Genomic DNA, 20,190 nt, shown 5'->3' with positions numbered 1-20,190 from the left:
CAACCAAGGATACGGACTAAAGTAGCAGATAAACCAAGGATACGGACTAAAGAGCTTTTGCAATAAGCCTTTGGCTTTCAATGCAATTAAGCCTACTTAATAGGTTTCAACTACTTAAAGAGGCCATCATGTAGCATTCCCAAGCCATTTTCACATACCACATCCATCTTTTCTTCTTCTTTCTTCTTTTCTGCCTCTTTTTTCTTCTGTTTGGCCGTGATGGACAAGATGGCGGTCTCTACTTTGTCCTTCTTGTTCTCCTTTTTCTCCTCCATGTTTGGAGGGTAGGCAAACATGGATGGCCTCGCGTTGGACTTCAGCTCCAACTTGGGCATCTATATAGACAGGCGTATATGGATTGTAGTAATGACAGAAATACAGAAGCTTGTCACAGCAATCACAAAAAAATCTCACGCCCTCTACACACACACGTCACATATGTAATATGAAGCAAGCTAAAATATTAATGTTATATATAACTACTTGTTGAGGGGCATTACAACAGTAAATTTATACACTGCATCAACGGGCTTTATAAACATGAAACACAAGTGTGGACTAAAATTCAGTGGGATCAGTGTCTTCTTGTTTTGAAGGCTGGTTTATGTTTTTGTATTGCCAATGTTGCCCTGATAAATGCCATTGACATATTTATATACATATTTATTCATTTATTATGGAGTTATTATCACCCCTGTAAGCAGCCAGTATGTTCATGTCACTGAACAATATTATTCATGTCAATTAATAACAAAAGTGATAAAAGGGGCATAATCCAGTATATCAATACAGAGCTCCAAAGCATTAATTAACCCCCTTAAATGTTCAAGATTTAATGCATATGCGTAAATTGCTGTCAGATTTTTCAGAAACTTTCCGTCTAAACAGCATTTTTGGTAAGAAAGAACTTCCTTTAAACTAAAAATACCATTAAAGCGAAAGATATGTCCATGATAAGTCTGAGTGAACTGCACAGGCTAATCTGGGGTAACACTTTCTGTCCATGCATTAAACCCTGTTTTCTTAAAGTGTGCTTAATTTAAAAGATAGCGGACTGCACATGCTAATACTTTATGTACATTATGTTCGGTGAACACCATAACAAGAATTATTGTCCCTGATAAGACTTTACAGACAGCACAGGCCTATTTGGGACAACACTTTAATCACATTTATCCCATTTTCACCGCGACATTGACGGTATAACACGTTGTGGAATATACTTGCTTGTATTCAACACTGTGGAATATACCTGTCGCGTGCACTGACTACTTTTTAAATGACGTCATGCGATAAAATTAGGTCGATATTGTTTGGTTCATTGGTCGAATTTTAAGGTCACCCATTAGAAGAAAATGTGCATATTTTGCAGAAAAACATATATATGACATATTCACCAAAAGAAATGTTGAAATAAAATATGAAATTACACAATTTTTGTTTTGTTATTTTTTTATTTATAACAAAGTCGACAAAACTTAAGCTTCAAAATTATACGACCTTCAACCTTTAAATCTAGTCATATGACATAATTTTCGCCATCCGTATAATAAATCAGCTGATTGATGGCGTCATAAAATGACATACTTATTGCGTCATTTTCCCCATTTTTTTGACGATTTATTATAAACGCGACTTATTTCACATGTTTTCTACATGAATTGTATGTCGACATATCTGAATTGTCAATTGATCACATTTTCCTTATTTCGTGTAATGTGCATTGTTTATAACCAAAGCATATACTTTTGACATTTAACTTAAATATTAAGAATGTACAACAAGCCATACACATATCGCACAGTTCATGAATAATCTGCTATGTTTGCTTTCCTATTTAATTCACGTTAGGCATAGAGCTGTGTAAAGTATAAGATGGTAAAAATAGCACCACACTGGAATTGGGAACGTTCCATTTTGTACACGGGTATTTTCTACTCATTTATCTGTTGTGTACTGGAATGTTTTCCATTCTTTGTGTATTTATATATTAAATTATTTTCTCGTACAATAAGGGCATTTACCATAGATAAATAAAACATTGTGCAAGTTTAAACATAATTATGTTTGTATGCAGACATCTGCAAATGCAACCGAGTTTACCAACGGCTATTATTAGATAAACTGCTCCGGTTCATGACGTAGCGTGTGACGAAGAAGAAAGTTTATCGCGTTCATAAACTCATTTGAATAAAGTGATAGAATGGCATAAGGGTCTTTATCTAACTATGCTAAAATAATTATTAAAGACCCTAGATGCAAAATCGTCAATTATTGAGTTAAATGGATTATCAGATGGATTTTAAAGGATAATTAAAGGTAAGATACTAGTTCTTACGTGTTTTGATTTTTGTTTGTACTTTTGTCGTTCCCTGTTCTCGGGGAAATGATTTTAACATGGGCGCCATTGATGCATCGGATCACACACGGCATACCCATAACATTATATAAAAAACACGTTCTGCGCGTCCTTAAATTCGTCGTCCGAAGTCGGAAAACGTACTGCCCTGTATATTTTGTCAAATAAAGTGTCAGTCACTGCAATTGTCTGTTTACTCGTCAAAATTGTCAAGGTCTTCGATAGCTAAAGAAACTTCAGCGTACAGTTTATTTAGTATTGACAGACCTGTACAAAGTCGCGCCAGTCAAAAATCATAAAAAGCGACATTTAAAGTTATGGTAGCCAGAACTAGGTCGTCGATGGTGTACATGTATGTTGACATCGACAGCATTTTGTCAGGAGCAATTGCCGCCATATTGGATTTTGATCATTTTCTTTCGAAAATAAAATGAATTACAGTAAAGTAAAATCTTCTTTTCGCGGTCGTAATGTGTTAAAATTCGCATACTGCGTAAAATTGAAAGTAGGCATATGGTGATATTTTTTACGTGTTTTACAGTTTGTGTGTGAATTTTTTAAAGACTTTTTTGCGTACCAGAACAAATAGACTACATGTATATCACTACGCATGGTTACATTTGTTAGATTTTAAGCACTTTTATGACTGAATTAAAATTATTGTTAAGGTTATTAGATCTATTTATGTTAAATGTTACGTTGAAAAAATCAAATGGGATAAATAGAATACTAGGATTAGCGTTGAATACAGAGAAGTTTATGTTGCTCGGCTCGAACACCGAAAGCGCTCGCCAAGGCTCGCGCTTCCGGCGTTCTAAGCCTCGCAACATAAACTTCTCTGTATTCAACGCTAACCTAGTATTCTCTATATATTAAGCCCTGTGTTCCCAGAGAGGGGCTTAAATGCCGTTACCTTAAGGTCCGAGTTGAGCCCAATGGTGCAGGTGGGGGTGAAGGCCAGGCACAGGAAGTGGGTCAGCGGGTACCAGAACCAGAACTGGGAGAACACCAGTATGCCCACAATGGCCTCCAGGTTGCTGTGACCTGTGCGTGACTGCAGGGATATCGTCATGTTACGGCCTCCTGAAATACATAGGAGAAGAAGACTGTAGGAAACATGTGAGTCTGGCTCTGGGTTTAATGGGTTTTCAGGGATTAATGCCTGTGTGTAAAGTGTCGTCCCTGATTAGCCTTACTGTTTGCACAGGCTAATCTGGGACGACATGTTCCACTTTAATGGAATTGTGTTGTTCACAGCAAGTTTCTTTTCAACAAAAATCCTGTTTAAGCAGAAAGTGTTGTCCCTTATGAGCCACAGGCTGATATGTGTCAAAATTTAAGCAAATACAATAAGCCCCGTTTTCCCAGGGCACTGCACTAATATAAAGAGAGAAAAGCTTACCTATAGCCACCTTGAGCCCTTCAGTGACACAATTCTTGGGGAATATTTTTTTTAAAGTCAGAAATTGAAACTTAGTAATTTCAACTAATAACCAACTTAGTTTGAAATATTCTACGAGACATTCTGGAATTGACAATACAATAAATGTCATGTGAAAAAAACATGTTCAGTAGAGGACATACCCGTAACCGCTACGGTGTAATGCACATAAGAATGCCAATATTGTTATCACCAAATTATGATCAGTGTTGATCATTAAGGTAAATACCACAGCTCTAGCATACCAGATGGCCATAAAACATTCAGTTATTTCTTGGATTCATCATTCAATAAGTCATGAAGATAGGAGGTGTGGCGCCGATTGACTTATTCTGATAATACGCGATCAATCATCCACTCATTAACTGCACAACTGATAGGAATGCGAATATGGTAAAGTCAATGACATGCAGTGACCCAAACTCTAAAGGAAATTATTTTAGTTTCCAGAAAAGTTAAAACATTCCTTCCATCAAATCTTCTATTTTTATTTAAGAGCAGGCCTGTTTAAGTGTTTTTGTTTTTATTTATTCTTGTTATTTTTTATATTTCTCCCTTTATAATATTCTATGCTTTTTTTGAGCCCACAGATTTTGCTCAATAATTTCAGTTCAATGTAAAACTAGAGCGCAAAAGACCCTAGTGCGCTAACCTGAGACCCTAAGAAACATAATTGAACTGATAAGCTTTGGCGATGTTTGTTTTAAAAATTTGAACCATGACCAAGCTTTTTTGCCCCTAATAACAAATTTAGAGAGTTCACAATAATTATTTATAGCCGTACAGGGAAAACTTCCACAAACACTGGTTATGTTTTTCAGCAGACTGGAGTCATTTTCGAAATCTGCCAAGATGTCATTAGACTGAACAGAAATTTAATGTTCTGAGCAAGTTTCATGAAGATTGGACAAAAAATAACTTCTAGAGTATTCACAAGCAGTTTAAACCCAACATTACCAAGCTTGAAATTCTGCATGGGGACAAATGTTCTGACCAAGTTTCATAAAAATTCGGCAATAAATGTGGCCTCTAGAGTGTACACTAGGTAAATGTTAACAACGCAAAACCAACCCTGCATTACAGACAAAAGCTGATTAAAAAATCTCACAAAGAGCATGTTTAACTCGGTTGATAAAAAAATATGTTCTACAAAACATTTGCAAAATTTGCAATTGTTTCAGATCTGAAATTACTCCTATTGGATTTATCATGAGGCCTACCCAGACCTATCTCAGACAAAGACCTTCATGAACGTCAATGAAATACAAATAACACCCTTCAAACAATGAATAATGTCCTATCTGAATCGACCAATGCCCATCACAGTGGTTGCTGTTAACAGTAAGGGCAGTAACTGTTGTGGTGAGAAAGGGAAGTAATCTCTGCTGGCAGGATTTAGATGTAAACAGCTGTCAATTAAAGGCCTTGACTTCCGATATGTTGGACAACAGCAGAGTTCTTGTAAAGTATTATGACCAATTATGCTTCTGTCAGCAATAAAAAGTATATAAAACATACACCCTTGAGAATAGATTTTTTGTTTTGTCAAGAAATGATCAAATATAAACAGGTTCATTTTAATGATTTCGTATGAAAGTGCCAAAAAGTCAAAGTACAATAAAATTTGATAATAAACAACAACTGACTTATTATGTGTTACTTTTGTTTCCATTTTTATGCCGACTAATATAATCCCAAAATACCAGCACCATAAGAATAACAATATCTTGGAAATAGAATTTAATTTAGAAAATCTAAAAATGTGGCCCATATTAAATTCACTAGATAAAACGCAGCAGCTAAGGCCTAATTGCTTTTCTTATAGAACACAGGGAATGTTTTTGAAATGGCTTTGTATATTTAGGTGACTTAACAATAAGAGGCATTTATTTTAAATTGCAGGAAACATATTTCAGCCATACACCATGTTATATTTTCTGGGGAATTTTCATTACATTAACAAACATAAATAGATACTAAGGAATAAAGTTGTAGCACGTGTTTCATTGTGTAACCTTTGAATTAGCAAGATTTTGAAAGAAGAAATGACAATCACATTTTTATCCAAATGCAGTAGAGTAAACAGTTCTAATTGTTTTGAAAGGTTTGCTTTTTTCTTTAAAAGTTACATGTACATCTAATTGACAATAAATTGTATTGAATTTATAAAGTTGATGTTTGGTAAGCGAGTTGTACTCTTTTTCATGGGGATTATTTTAAATATTCAGAAATCCAATTGGTTGAGAAAACCCCCATTTATTCCACCATTACTGTCGCACTTTTTAAATAATAACAAGACCAGATGCTAGATGCATGAGATTTTAAATACTATAGGTTATGGTTTAACTTGAACAATACAACATATGACAAAGTTATTTGAATATCACATTTAAAATAACATGCTTGTTTTTATTCTTTGTACAAGAATGTTTTGTTTTGCCAACTTGATTGAACATTTTGCACCTAAATAAAGCTTACAAAAAGGCCAAGTAGCAGAATAAATAAACACAAATACCATATACATTAGAACATTAGCTTAAAATGATAACCTAAACATAATAAAACATTGTTATTCTATGAATATTTGTATTCCCATTCCACCATAATCATATTCTATTTTTTTATATATATATTGCAGATTGAGAAATGCAAAATCAATACAAATTCAATCAAACATCAAATTAATAGTTTTTTAATTAAATTAACCCTTGACCACTATGCATTTTCACGCATTTGTAGTCCTTTAGAAAGTTAAACTCTATTTAAGTCCTTTCTGACTAGAATCAAGTTTTCAAGGCTTTTTATCCAACCCTCAGATACTATGAGTAAAACAGCATAACACCTGAACAGACTGTGAGTTACTCACAGGCTGTTCTGGTTTTATGCTGTTTGCAAATAGCCATTTTCACTTTGCTTTTGAGTGGGAAAGGGTTAAATAAGACACCAATAGTAGTCTGTTGGGCCATGGTCACCAAATGTTTGCAAGGACCACTTACATCTTGAAAGTACCAAGACTGTCTGTCTTGTTACTTTATGGTATGGCAACAATCAGGTCAAAATCATTAATGGAGAAAAATGATGCAGCTAATTAACTTAAATACAATACTTTTTATCTGTTTATTTCTTTATATGTAACTATTACTTTTTGGTCTCAGTTTCCAAAGGACCAGTAAATGGTCTTTCGATCTTCAAACTCTTAAAATTTAGAGGCCAAAAATGAATAAGATCACAACCTTCTTAATGTCTTCGCAAACTAAAGGGTGCGACTCTGGTAGCAAAACTGCTGCCATCGAAATGTAGTCTCTAAAAGTATGTTTATAACCACAGCAGAAACCGAAAACAAAACAAACCCAACTCAGCAGACGCAAAAAGTGCTTTTTTTGTAACAATCTCACAACCTCACGCTAGAGGGGGTGTGGGTTACCTGCATACAGAATGCTTTGTGCAAGAATTACAAATGTGAAACAAATAAACACATGCAAAAAGTGCCTATTTTGTAACAACATCACGCTAAGGGGGGGGGGGGGGTGCTACCTGCATCCAGAATGCCTTGTGCAAGGATGGCCCCAAACTTGGCTATGATGTCATCATGCTTGTCACTGATGATCTTGCTGTACATCTGGCGGAAATGACTCGACTGAAACATGGACCGATCATCTATTCTGATATGGCAAAATAAGACATGTAAAACATATAACTTGTTACAGCTCATACAAATATTGAATTTTAGTACAACTTTTTTTTATACAATCAGTTTTGGTTAACCTTTTCTTAAAAAGGATTAATATCAAGAACCATTTACTGAATCCAATTAGACATACAAGTTAACAAGACTATTGCCAAGCAATATTATGTCCCCTACCGGCTCCACCATTGTCATAATTTTTTAATTTTCTTTATTTGTTGCCAAAACAACCAGAATTTTTGACGTAGGAACAAAATGAAATGATGTGCATAATGTTCATATTGCCATCTATCCATGTTTCAAGGTTTTTGAAAAAATATGAAGAACTTTAAAAGCAGGATCCAGAAAAGTGTGACAGACAGACAGACCCACAGACAGACTCACAAACAGACGCACAGAGCACAAACCATAAGTCCCCTCCGATGAAACCAGTAGGGTACAATAAACATTGAAATGTACCAATATTTTGGATAAATATTTAGGATATGGTAATTATTGAATACATTGATGGCAGTTGAAAGTCTCCCCTTGTTGTCCCAAATATATTCAACAACACTGCAAGTTTAACTGAGGTTTAATTGCTGTAATTATCTGAACAATTTTCAATGCCTGAACAGTAGTTTAATTGAATGTCTTTGCATTTTATTTTTTTATAATGTGTTCAGGCTTGGCGAAATTGCCGGTCCGTCGGTCCTGACCGGCAAATTTTCATTTGGTCCGGCAGGTTTAACCAGAATGTCGGTCCTTGTGACCGGCAAAATAAATGTGCAATGAATGCAAACATATCATATTTTTTCAAAGTTGAAAATTCGAAGAGCAAACCCTTTACTACAGTCTACATCATGAAAATGAAATCGCTCATTGTGTTGATGTTTGCAATAAGTTTGTTACGTACAATTAGCAAATCCAACTGGTTACACAACACCTACTTCAAACTCGCAAAATCGGCAACTGCTTTCGCACATTTTAATCCCTTTTGTTAAAACATCTCAGTCTACACAGGGTCAGTAAAACCGCTAAGCGTGTTTTCACAACACTCACACATTCTTCGCGATATCATTCTATTAAAATTTACCACGAAACATTTAACAGAAATTTAATACACGCACGCTTTCCATGCGTTTGACGTGACGTTGTACATGTAGGGAATAATTTGCGCGCGCTTTTCTGGAGAGAAAGGATTAAAACACACTGTACATTTGCAGTTTATTTGAAGAATGTGATAACGTCGAGTAAAAATTAAATTGGGAAGAGTGTTTCGGAATACAAATTTAATTATGCGCATTTGAGAATTCAACAAAACACGGAATATGGACCAGTTTCTAGGACGCTCATACTTCGGTACGATGCGTTTTTTTCCGATTTTTCTGAGAAAAAAAGGGTTTATCTTAATGTACATAGTTGTGTTGTTGTTTTTTTTCGGTCCGGCTAAATTTTCTCCGGACCGGCACATTTTCTGAAATGCCTGTCCGGATGACCGGCAGTTTTTTTCCAATTTCGCCAAGCCTGGTGTTTAGAAACTGTTTGCAAATTAGTTGCTAATCCCTAGTTACTTGCTGACTTGAAGAATATGTTCTAATAACAAGAGATGTGTTTGTCAGAAACACCACACCCCCTTTGATGCTGCTTTGAAATAAAATTTCAATATATCATTTGGCAGGTTTAAAAATTATCTCCCTTTTAAAGTTTATTACTTCCCTTGAATTGTATTTTTTGACTTTTGACCTTGAAGGATGACCTTGACCTTTCACCACTCAAAATGTGCAGCTCCATTAGATACACATGCATGCCAAATATCAAGTTGCTATCTTCAATATTGCAAAAGTTATGGCCAATGTTAAAGTTTTCGGACAGACTGACGGATGGAGGGACGGACGGACAGTTCAAATGCTTTATGCCACCCTACCGGGGGCATAAAAATATGTACTGCAAAATTTCTTCATACTTTCTGGAATTTACTTGGCAAACTGAAAAAAAATCTGCATATACAATAATACTCAGAGTGGGACTGTAATCAAAGTCTGCATCACAATTTATTATGTGAAAAATGTTAGAATCTGGAAAACTCAAGGAGCACCAGAAAAGTCTATGAAATCTGGGACATTAAAATTGCTTTGACAAAAACGTCATCGCAATCTGCAGCCAAATGGAGCATTATGCACAGTGTTATATATAGGTGCCAATGACGTCGTATTCTTGGAGTGTTCTAACATAGTTCATGAATATTTCATATCAATAATCCAGACAAAAGCCAGTAAAGAAATCTCTAAAGAATCTCCATCTTAAAATATCATATTGTTTTTTTGATAATAAACAAATTCTACTGAAAAGATTTATATGAAAAGCTGCAAGCTTCTTTCTCTTTGGGATGAGGATGAGCAACATATGCTTTCTTTCTTTTCAAAAACAATGAACTTTGATACTTTAAAGACATAATTATGCACTTTTTTACTCAGAAGGTTGGATAAGTTGAAAATTACAATAATTTCTGACTTTACCCCTTATTTTACAGACAACTACAAATGTTTCACAGCCACAGATGCCCTATTAATGCATGCTATATTAAGGACACAGACAAAGCCACTCTATATTCTACAGCACACAAAAGGCTTTCACCACTTTCACAACTATTTTCACGCATTTAAAGTCCCTTAGAAAGTTATATTTAATGCAAGACCGTTATTACTAGATTCAAGTTTTAAAGGTTTCATTTCCAACCCTTAGATACTTATGAGCAGAAACAGCATAAAACCTGCACAGACTGCGAGTTACTTGCAGGCTGTTCTGGTTTTATGCTGGTTGCAAAAGCAATTTTCACTTTGCTTCTTATGGGGGAAAGGGTAAAGTAAAAATTCCTTCCTTAATGATCCTCTTCACATTCAGCTTGGAAGGTTTGAGCAAAGCCTATCAAGCTGTTAAAGAGTTGTCAGCATCAACTTCATAAGTGTTGCGTGCATTTTAAAAGATGAAAATAATCATAAGTTGAGTTTTTTCACAAATTGCACAAAAAGTAACCTCTAATTTTTTGTCAAATATAAAAGTTCAATTGAATTATTTTTTTCCGCTCATTATATGTAAATACTATTTCCCAGGCAATAATGATAGGCATGATGTACATTTAAACCTCTGAGTAAATACTTTTGAAAAGTCTATTTTCAGATTAAACAAGAGATGTGTTTGTCAGAGCACAATGCCCGCTAATGCGCTGCTTTGATTTTTTTTTGGACCTTTGACCTTGAAGGATGACCTTGACCTTTCACCACTCAAAATGCGCAGCTCCATGGGAGACACATGCATGCCAAATATCAAGTTGCTACGTTCAATTTTGCAAGTTATGAAGAAGGTTTAAGTTCTGGTTAAAGTTTTTGAATTTTTTTAACCTTTGACCTTAAAGAATGATCTTGACCTTGACCTTTCACCACTCAAAATGTGCAGCTCTATGAGGTACACATGCATGCCAAATATGAAGTTGCTACGTTCAATATTGCAAAAGTTATGAAGAAGGTTAAAGTTTTTGAATATTTTTTTTACCTTTGACCTTGAAGGATGGCCATGACCTTGACCTTTCACCACTCAAAATGTGCAGCTCCATAAGATACACATGTATACATGCCAGACGTCCCGATCTCGGCGGGACATGGCCCAGTCCCGCTTTTGGGCCCTTTGTCTCGGCGTCCCGATATGAGACGATTTGTCCCGACATTCGTAAAAAACGATGTAAGGTCTATGTTCCCAATAAAATTCGCTATTCTAGCTCTGTTTCGCTAACACTTACCACTGCTAATCCCTGTATTGCCCCCAATTAACAATCCGATTATACTTCTCGTGTGTACCAGTGTTGTTTATGACACCTTATCAGCGATTTATAGGCTATTTATTGATTTTATCAGGCATTCACACCATGGTGGTCTTCAAGATAGTGGTCGCTTATTGCTATCGATAGTTGTATTATAATGAAATAAATGTTGAAAATGTGTTTGTTTTTGTCTTTGTTTGAAAAGGTTTACAAAACAATTGTTTTATAAAATTAACTCTACGCCATTAATGAGTCATTTACATTCAATGTTTAGTTCCAAAATAGCGGAATAATTCCGTGTCAAGCTGATGTACTAAATTGATTGTGAACACTTCAAAATTACAGGTACGATCAAGATCACCGATTTACTACTACATAAACAGGGTGTTAGATCATGTGACTTTGTGGCGTTCCCCCTTTTAACTTTAATATATGTATACAGGATGGTAAGTGGTGCTTTATTTTAAATAACTTTTTTTAACAATTTATCTTAAGAATTTCAACTAGTGCATAAAAGACAGGTTTCTATGCTGCTTATGGCAACGTGATATACATCAGAATTACTTTATTTAATACGCCTGTGTTCTTTTGTTAAAACATTCCATTTATACTGCATTCATTGTACATGGTTATGCTTACGGCGACATGAAATTTTGTCACCGATTTCAGACGTATTAAAGGATTTATTCCTATACCTTAAGATATCAGCACAAACTGCAAGAAAAACAGTCTTTTATGATGACTAAAGATTTGTTTTAATGCACTTCAATAACTCAAGATATTTGCATAAATAAAGTTCATAACGGTGTGATTACATTCTGTCCAGCCCGTGTGTAAACCCCTGAAAACCCTGTTGATTCTGCACTCTGATAAATATGACCTATGAATGTTAGCTTGAATGTTGCATGTTGAAAATGGTAGAAGTTGTTCTGTTAGACAAGTTTGTATTAATAATGAGCATATGAACAGAATAAGTCCATGGTAAATCCTACTTTGTTGTGAAGGGTGTAATCAAAACGTGCAACAATGATACAAAGTGCCTTCTTCACAGCTGAATGCATGTTTTCATGGTGTGAACCTTGAGCTCAGGGATTCTATTACGTCCCAAGATTGATCAAGCAAAACTAAACTGCAAATAGCTTCTGACATCTGTTCTGATTGCGTCTCTGGAAATCACACATTATTCCAATCCTTGCCTGAATTTTTTGGCTTAAATTCAATAAAATATAAAACAATACAGAATGAGACTTTCTCTTGGAAAAGGATTCAATCTATAATATTTCATTAATATTAGCATGCATTTCAGCTTACGCAAGCTACAATTCAAAATGCATGTTAACTCAAAATGGAAAACATGATATTTGGAATTTCTAAAGTGTTACAATGGTTTTATCTTTGCTAAATAAGGAAACTCTCATGGTGGCCAAGTTTTTCAATGGACTGGAACCAAATATCACTTAAGAGGTAATGTTCACATGCTTTTACTTTAGTTTCAGCATGTAACCTGGTTTTGTACCCCCACATGACCAAGTTTCAAACTCGCCACAGATACCCTTGGGACACATGTTCTGACCAAGTTTCATACAAGCTAGAATATATAAATGTCACCCCTAGAGTGTTCACAAGTAATTTTATTCATTTGATTTTTGTACCTTGTTTTTGACCTACACAACCAAGTTCTATTCTTAATCAAGACACCATTGGAAAAATATTCTGAGCATGATTCATGATAGGGAAATAAATTTGACCTCTGAAAAATGTACAAGCATTTTTTTAAATATGACCTGGTGAAATAGATTTTGACCTCATGAGACCCAGTGTCCAATTGAATCGAGACATCATTTTGGACAATCACAGAGTTGTGCAAGTTTCATACAGAAGGGGCAATATAAGTCCCATATAGAGCATTCAAAAGGTTTCACTATAGCCATATATGGAAAACTGCCCTGCTCCCATGGCTGCCATGTGTTTAAATGGACTGAGACCATATTCAAACTTAGCCAAGATATCATTTGAACACATATTCTGAGCAAGTCTAATGATGATTGGGAGACACATGTGTCTTCTTGAGTGTGTTCACAAGTTTCTATATATATATAAACAAGACTATTGCCAAGCAATATAGTCTCCTACCGGCTCCAACATTGTCAGAAATTCCACCATTGTCAGAATTTTTGCCATAGCAACCAGAATTTTTAATGTAGGAACAAAATGAAATTACGTGCATAATGTCCATATTGCCATCTATCCATGCTTCAAGCTTCATGAAAAAATATTAAGAACTTTTAAAGTTATCGCAGGATCCAGAAAACCACCATTTTCAGCAGTAATTCTAGTCTATTTGTTGCCATAGCAACCAGAATTTTGTACGTAGGAACAAATTGAAATGACGTGCATAATGTCCATATTGCCATCTATCCATGTTTCAAGTTTCATGAAAAAATATTAAAAACTTTTTAAGTTATCACAGGATCCAGAAAACCACCATTTTCAGCAGTAATTCTAGTCTTTGTGTTGCCATAGCAACCAGAATTTTTTACGTAGGAACAAAATGAAATGACGTGCATAATGTCCATATTGCCATCTATCCATGTTTCAAGTTTCATGAAAAAATATTTAGAACTTTTTAAGTTATCGCAGGATCCAGATAAGTGTGACTTACTGACTGACTGACAGACTGATAGACAGAGCGCAAACCATAAGTCACCTCTGATGAAACATTAAATATACATATAAATATACATTAAATCCTGTTTTCCAAGAGCATTGTCATAGTTACACACCTTGGGACATGTGACATCGTTCTGCTGGACAAGGATCATGGCTGAGGCTATCAGCGCCCCCTGGCGGACGTAGTTCACAGGGTCATTGGTCATGGGTTCGATAAGACTGATTGCCTCCTGTGTGAAAAAAACCCAAATTGTTAGCCCTTTACCACTCAGATACTCACTTTGATATGTCTGTAGTCCATTAAAAAATCAAATTGTTAGCCCTTTACCACTCAGATACGCACTTTGATATGTCTGTAGTCCATTAAAAAATCAAATTGTTAGCCCTTTACCACTCAGATACGCACTTTGATATGTCTGTAGTCCATTAAAAAATCAAATTGTTAGCCCTTTACCACTCAGATACGCACTTTGATATGTCTGTAGTCCATTAAAAAATCAAATTAAATTGAAGACCTTTCTTACTAGATTCAAGTTTTAAAGGCTTCATATCAAACCCTTATATACAGATGAGCAGCAAACAGCATAAAACCTGAACAGCCTGGGAGTAACTCACAGGCTGTTCTGGTTTTACGCTGGCTGCATATAGCCATTTTTACTTTGCTCCTGAGTGGGAAAGGGTTTTTAAAGGCAGTATCAGGAATTGAGTGGGACATTCATGTATCTGATTAACAGTTTTAGCTGAGATACGGAAGTTTCAGGCTCAAACCTCAAAGTATGCCAGACTTTTACAGAATTGCATTCATTGATATGTGTCTTTTTCTGAGAAAACTGGGCTTAATACATGTGCGTAAAGTGTCGTCCCAGATTAGCCTGTGCAGTCCGCACAGGCTAACCAGAGACGACACTTTCCGCTTTAATGGTATTTTTAGTTTCAAGGAAGTCCCTCCTTACTGAAAATCATGTTTAGGCGGAAAGTGTCTTCCCTGATTAGCCTGTGTTGACTGCACACGCTAATCTGGGACGACACTTTACGCACATGAATTAAGCCCAGTTTTCTCAGAACAAGACACATATTATTAGTTATACCAGCTTGCCTGATTTTTCACATAATAGCCTCATTCTAGGTAAATCAGGGATGACACTCTCTGCCTTAACTGGTTTTTCGTTAAGATTAAGAGAATTCTTTTGAAGGAAAATCCATAAAGCAGAAAGTGTCAGCCTCATTGGCCTGTTTTGACTGCACAGACTAATCTGGGACAACACTTAATGCAAATGAATATAGCCCAGTTTTCCCTGAACGAGTTCATATGAATTCAAGTATGCAAGGAATCCTTTGACAGAGGTTACTTTAAATAAGACTTTTTCAAATCCTTCCAATATATATGACAAACAACCTTGATATCTGAGACAGGGCCTCAGGTGTGATGTTAACTTGTAAACAGCCATAAAAAATGGTATCATACATCATCAAAGCTATTTCCTGGCAGATACATGTGAGAAATCTGTCAGACAGAAAATTAACACTTGCCCAAATTCAAAAGTCCCTGGCAATTTAAGGCACTGAAGCATAACATTAGCCTCGTTTAAAGAAAACCTGGGCTTAATGCATGAGTGTGAGGTGTAGTCCCAGATTAGCGTGTGCAGTCAACACAGGCTAATCTAAGACAACTCTTTCCGCCTTTACAGGATTTTCACTCAGAAGAGAATCCTTTTAACGAAAATCACCATAAAAGCTGAAAGTGTTATCCCCGATTAGCCTGTTATAACTGCACAGGCTAATTTGGGACAACACTTTAAGCACATGCATCAAGCCAAGTTTTCCCAGAACACCGAACAATAGGACATGTCCAACAACACTAAGACATGTCTTGCAACACTAGGACATGTCTGGAAACACTAGGACATGTCCGGCAACACAGACACGTATGTTATCTTACCTCATACAAAATGGTGGTTTTCTTTGGTTTATCAAGATCACGTGCTGGCAATGTATATTTCCATTTAAGGTAAATATATTCTTAAATAATTATCCAGTCAGTAAAGTCATTCTTCCAAAATTAACATAAGATGATGTTACACAAATGTGCAAGACATTAGTTTAACTAAATTAAGTGATAGAATTTCCTTAATGACTGCATGGGTTCTCAGTGATACAAATTAGTTTCACCACTTTTTGCTGATGCAAACACGGTGATGAAGAGTCAGTTCAAATTATGATTGATTATTATTAGAACTTGAGCGGAATATTCTTATATTGAAAACAAAAGAAATTCTAATGATAACAGAATTCGTAACTGTCTGTGACATAATCTCAATATTTATGTGATTCTCAAGAGACTAATATGACCACTTAATAACTCGTTAAGACAGTAAGCCCATTTGACTGTACTTCCAACATTAATGATAAAAACTTAATTATATAGAAATCTCTCTGTGACATAATCTCAATATTTATAACATTTTTCAGATTCCAATATGACTAACCTACTCATGAAGTCATTAGGACCAATACACTGTACCTTGAGTCCGGTGCCTGCACAGGCAATCCCCAGCGCCATAGCAGCTCCAAACCTCACATGGGGGTTGTAGCTCTCAGACAGAAGGGAGACAACACTGGGGCACTGCTCGGGAGTCCTGGAAGTACAATATAAGGCCACAATTAAAATATTGTTGGTTTGCCCTTTACCGACCCTAAATTTTACAGGTGGGTAGGTAGGTAGGAAAATTATTTTATTTTATTTGAGAAATTATGTTTTTAATACACTAATAGTCTATGAATATTTAAAACACTTTTATTAAAGCACTGTTGCAGTGTACGAAGCCCTATGTAGCTTAACATTATCTTGTTTGCTGTTTCTTGCATATATTAATATCAAATGCATGCTTGTGTGTTATTACATCAAATATTTGTTCATTATATGATTTTAATTGCTCAAATGCATTTGTAATTATTTAACAGCCAGACAGCTTTTATTTTTAACTTAAACCTTTCCCTTAAATTGGGCTTAATTAGCATGCAACAAGCATTGAAGGAGTGTAGAAAGACAGCCCAAAGCCTTTAATGGAAAAATTCAGACGTGGCAAAAGACCATCACATTTTACAGGCCAGACTTGCCTACAAGGAGAAACAATTCACAGGCCTGTTGAAGTTTTTACAGGCCTCAATTTTAAGTGTTTGACCGGTTAGTGCATAGTCTCAGCATGGAAAAGTAAATTCATAAAAGTGCAAACTGAACATTACTATAAAGCATTATTTCTTCTTGAATGCTCTGAGCTTTTATGAGTACATACGTACAGCTCAGAGGGTCAATAGCTGGGAGTTGTATTATTGCAACTAACATAAGCATGAAAACTTGATTTGGGGAAATAAATTCTGGATCTGGTTAGGTACGTTGCAGGACCTTTCGGTGTAGGCGCAACGGGGGAGAGGGTGGTTAGTTCCACTGTAGGACAGTGGGTGTTAGTTTCAGTTTGTAGATATACTAACGCTTTAAACATATATACTTGAGTGTTGTCGATGTATTTAGCTAAGAGACATTAATAAATTAAATAAGTTTACCTTTACATATCCATTTCACTAACATGCCATTACAGTAAACTGTTCAGTGTGGCAAACATAATAAAGCAGAATATGCACATGAATCTGATTAAACACAGATCCACTTGCATATAAATCAAGTCATGTTTGTCTTTTATTTTGCATTTTCGACAAAAAAATTCGATAGTTATTTGTTCTCGCTGAGCATCGTTATTTCTTTTAATTGTCGGCAATCTTGGATCACGTTAACAACATGTGTACAACGAACGTAAACTCGTATATGTCCGACTACTTTCGCGAACCAATGGTTAAGTATGATGTCGTTCGGCCATTTTCACGGAACACCGCCGATCGCGATGCTGGTTATAGACGCTTGCATTACTGTCTATTCTGGGGCGTATGAAATTCCAACCATCGGAGCGACCTAGATCGGTCAGGGGCGATAATAATAGACAGGGATATAAATACGCGCATGAATAAATATTGCTTTCGGCTCTTTTGTCATCGTCGAAAAAAAACGAAAATAAAAAAAATAAGTTTTCAGAAATCGCAATAAAATTTTTTGGGTCGGGGGGTAAAAAGTGGGTCGGTCGGTAAAGGGCAAACAAACTCAATTTTAATTTAGGCCTAAGTGATCATAGCCTCTGCTGTTGTTGTTTATTTTTTTAATGAGATTTTTCATGTTTTAACACTTTTTCAGTCATATGGACCGTGTTCTGGGATAATGGGGTTTAATGCATGTGCGTAAAGTGTCCGCACAGTCTTATCAGGGATGACACTTTCTGCTCACATGGATTTTTGTTCTGAATAGATTTCCTTTATATAACATATTCCATTAAAGCCGAAAATGGCGTCCCTGGTTAGCCTTACCAGAACAAGGCTCATATACTTGTGGTCAGTTTACCTTCTCACGTTCTCTCTGGGACGGAGTGGTTAACCTGAACTGAGTGCACAAACTTAATTGTGCTATGAAAAGACAACTGCATTATTTGAATCCCAAGTAGGGGGCAACAAATGAATTAAGATTATGATTATTTATCATTAAGTTGATGTGGCTATCTTATGTTTAATTTCCATGTGTGCCCATCATGAAACATTTGATTATGTTGCATGTAATAGTCTATGTTTAATTCAAACACTATACACAATTCTCATACAAGTTCAAGGTTAAGGTTAAAGCTTGATGAAATGGGTGTAAAGAGTATTTTTAAAAGCTTTAACTGTGATAGTATCAAAGAGCGCCACATGAAACTTTCAAAATGATGTAACCTGTCCCATTCGTATTGTTTGAATAAATCCAGGTCAAAAAAGGTCAACGTTGGATATATTGGACGCACTGGGAATGATCAAAAGCAACAATTGTGTCACTTATTAAATTTTGTGTCAATGGTGTTACATGGCCAGTTTTAACCTCAGAGACATGATTTGAACAAACTTTGTGGAGGGGCACAATATATTTTTACATACCACATACTCAACTTTTGACCTTCATGGATTTAGAGAAAAGTATTATTTAGTTTTTTTGCTATAAAAGCTTTGAATTTATGAACCACTGGGTGTGGCCAGTTTTAACAGTAACCAATGGTATTCTGCGACAACTCTTGATGCCTAGACTGTAGGCCATCATCACCAAATAGCGCTTTCCCAAGTTCAGGGAGACCAATTGTTGAAGACTTGAAATGGTGATCTTGTTGTTGACCCAATATTACCTTGAGTCAAACATGACCTTGATATTGTTGATATAAACTTTCTGACCAAGACTGAGTCATAATTTGACCTTAAGAGTGGTAACAAGATTTTCCAAAGGTTTGGGCAGGTGACTTAGTTTTTGGATGCACCTTACCCAGATTAAAACTAGGCCTTGATGTTAACAAGATAAACATTCGGACCAAGTTTCATCAAGATTTGAAAAAAAGTGGCATATAGAGTGGTAAGGAACTTAAAGGTGTAGACACACAATGGGAACACCGCATGCCAAATGACACTACGCGGGACATACGGTGACCACATTGAGCACTTTTGAGCACAAAGTGAGCTAACAAACAATTTAATAAAAGCGGACACTATGGCCCCTGATATTGCGTACTGCATACAGGCCACTCTGGGACCATAGTATTACTTTTGCATTAGGTCCGGTTTTCCCAGAGGGCCAATCAAATTAAACTTAAAACATAAATCCTTGGCATTGGCCAGCTAGGAAAGGTACTAGATACCACAGCACAAGCCTGAGTATAAATCTGAACATGTTACATATGCACCCAGCTTAACTCCAGACCAGCCTGAGTATTTGCTCAGTCTGCTCAGGAGCTGCCCTTTCTGCTCATAATGCACACAAGGTTTTATGATCTGTTTAATAAACAGGACAGCTACAGACCAGACTGCCCAATTGTGCGATTTGTCTTTAGCTACACTGGTCACATATAGCATAAGACCCATTTTCACATTATATGGCTTATATTTTATTTGTATACTGTGTTAATTCCACAGATTGCCCGGATCTGTCTCACATCCTACAGATAAGGATACAAAGATTTATATCAAACAGTACAGCCTGCCAGACAGCCCTTGCAAATACTTCAATTGTATGACTGCAACATTGGAATATAACGCTTCACTAATACAATCAATTGAGCAATATGGCAGATTTTCTTTCTTGCAAATTATTATAGTTTATGCAAACATGTATGAATTTAAATGAA

The 20,190-nt window shown here is 35.9% G+C and overlaps 1 protein-coding gene across 1 annotated transcript in view; it reads right to left on the bottom strand.

Moving 5' to 3' along the window:
* The window catches only part of LOC127833381 (26S proteasome non-ATPase regulatory subunit 1-like), a 272,314-nt gene that overhangs the window by 9,524 nt on the left and 242,600 nt on the right, over positions 1-20,190 (bottom strand). The window contains exons 20-24 of the mRNA XM_052358604.1: positions 16,473-16,587; positions 14,065-14,181; positions 7,335-7,437; positions 3,273-3,442; positions 159-335 (exon numbers count right to left, since the gene is read on the bottom strand). Coding sequence (XP_052214564.1) covers positions 159-335; positions 3,273-3,442; positions 7,335-7,437; positions 14,065-14,181; positions 16,473-16,587 — 682 coding nt within the window. The remainder of the gene's footprint in view (positions 1-158; positions 336-3,272; positions 3,443-7,334; positions 7,438-14,064; positions 14,182-16,472; positions 16,588-20,190) is intronic.

Source organism: Dreissena polymorpha, chromosome 6 (assembly GCF_020536995.1).
Source record: "Dreissena polymorpha isolate Duluth1 chromosome 6, UMN_Dpol_1.0, whole genome shotgun sequence".
Lineage (NCBI taxonomy): Eukaryota > Metazoa > Mollusca > Bivalvia > Myida > Dreissenidae > Dreissena > Dreissena polymorpha.
Note: the sequence above shows the minus strand (reverse complement) of the source record. Positions and strands in the feature narration are given on the sequence as shown.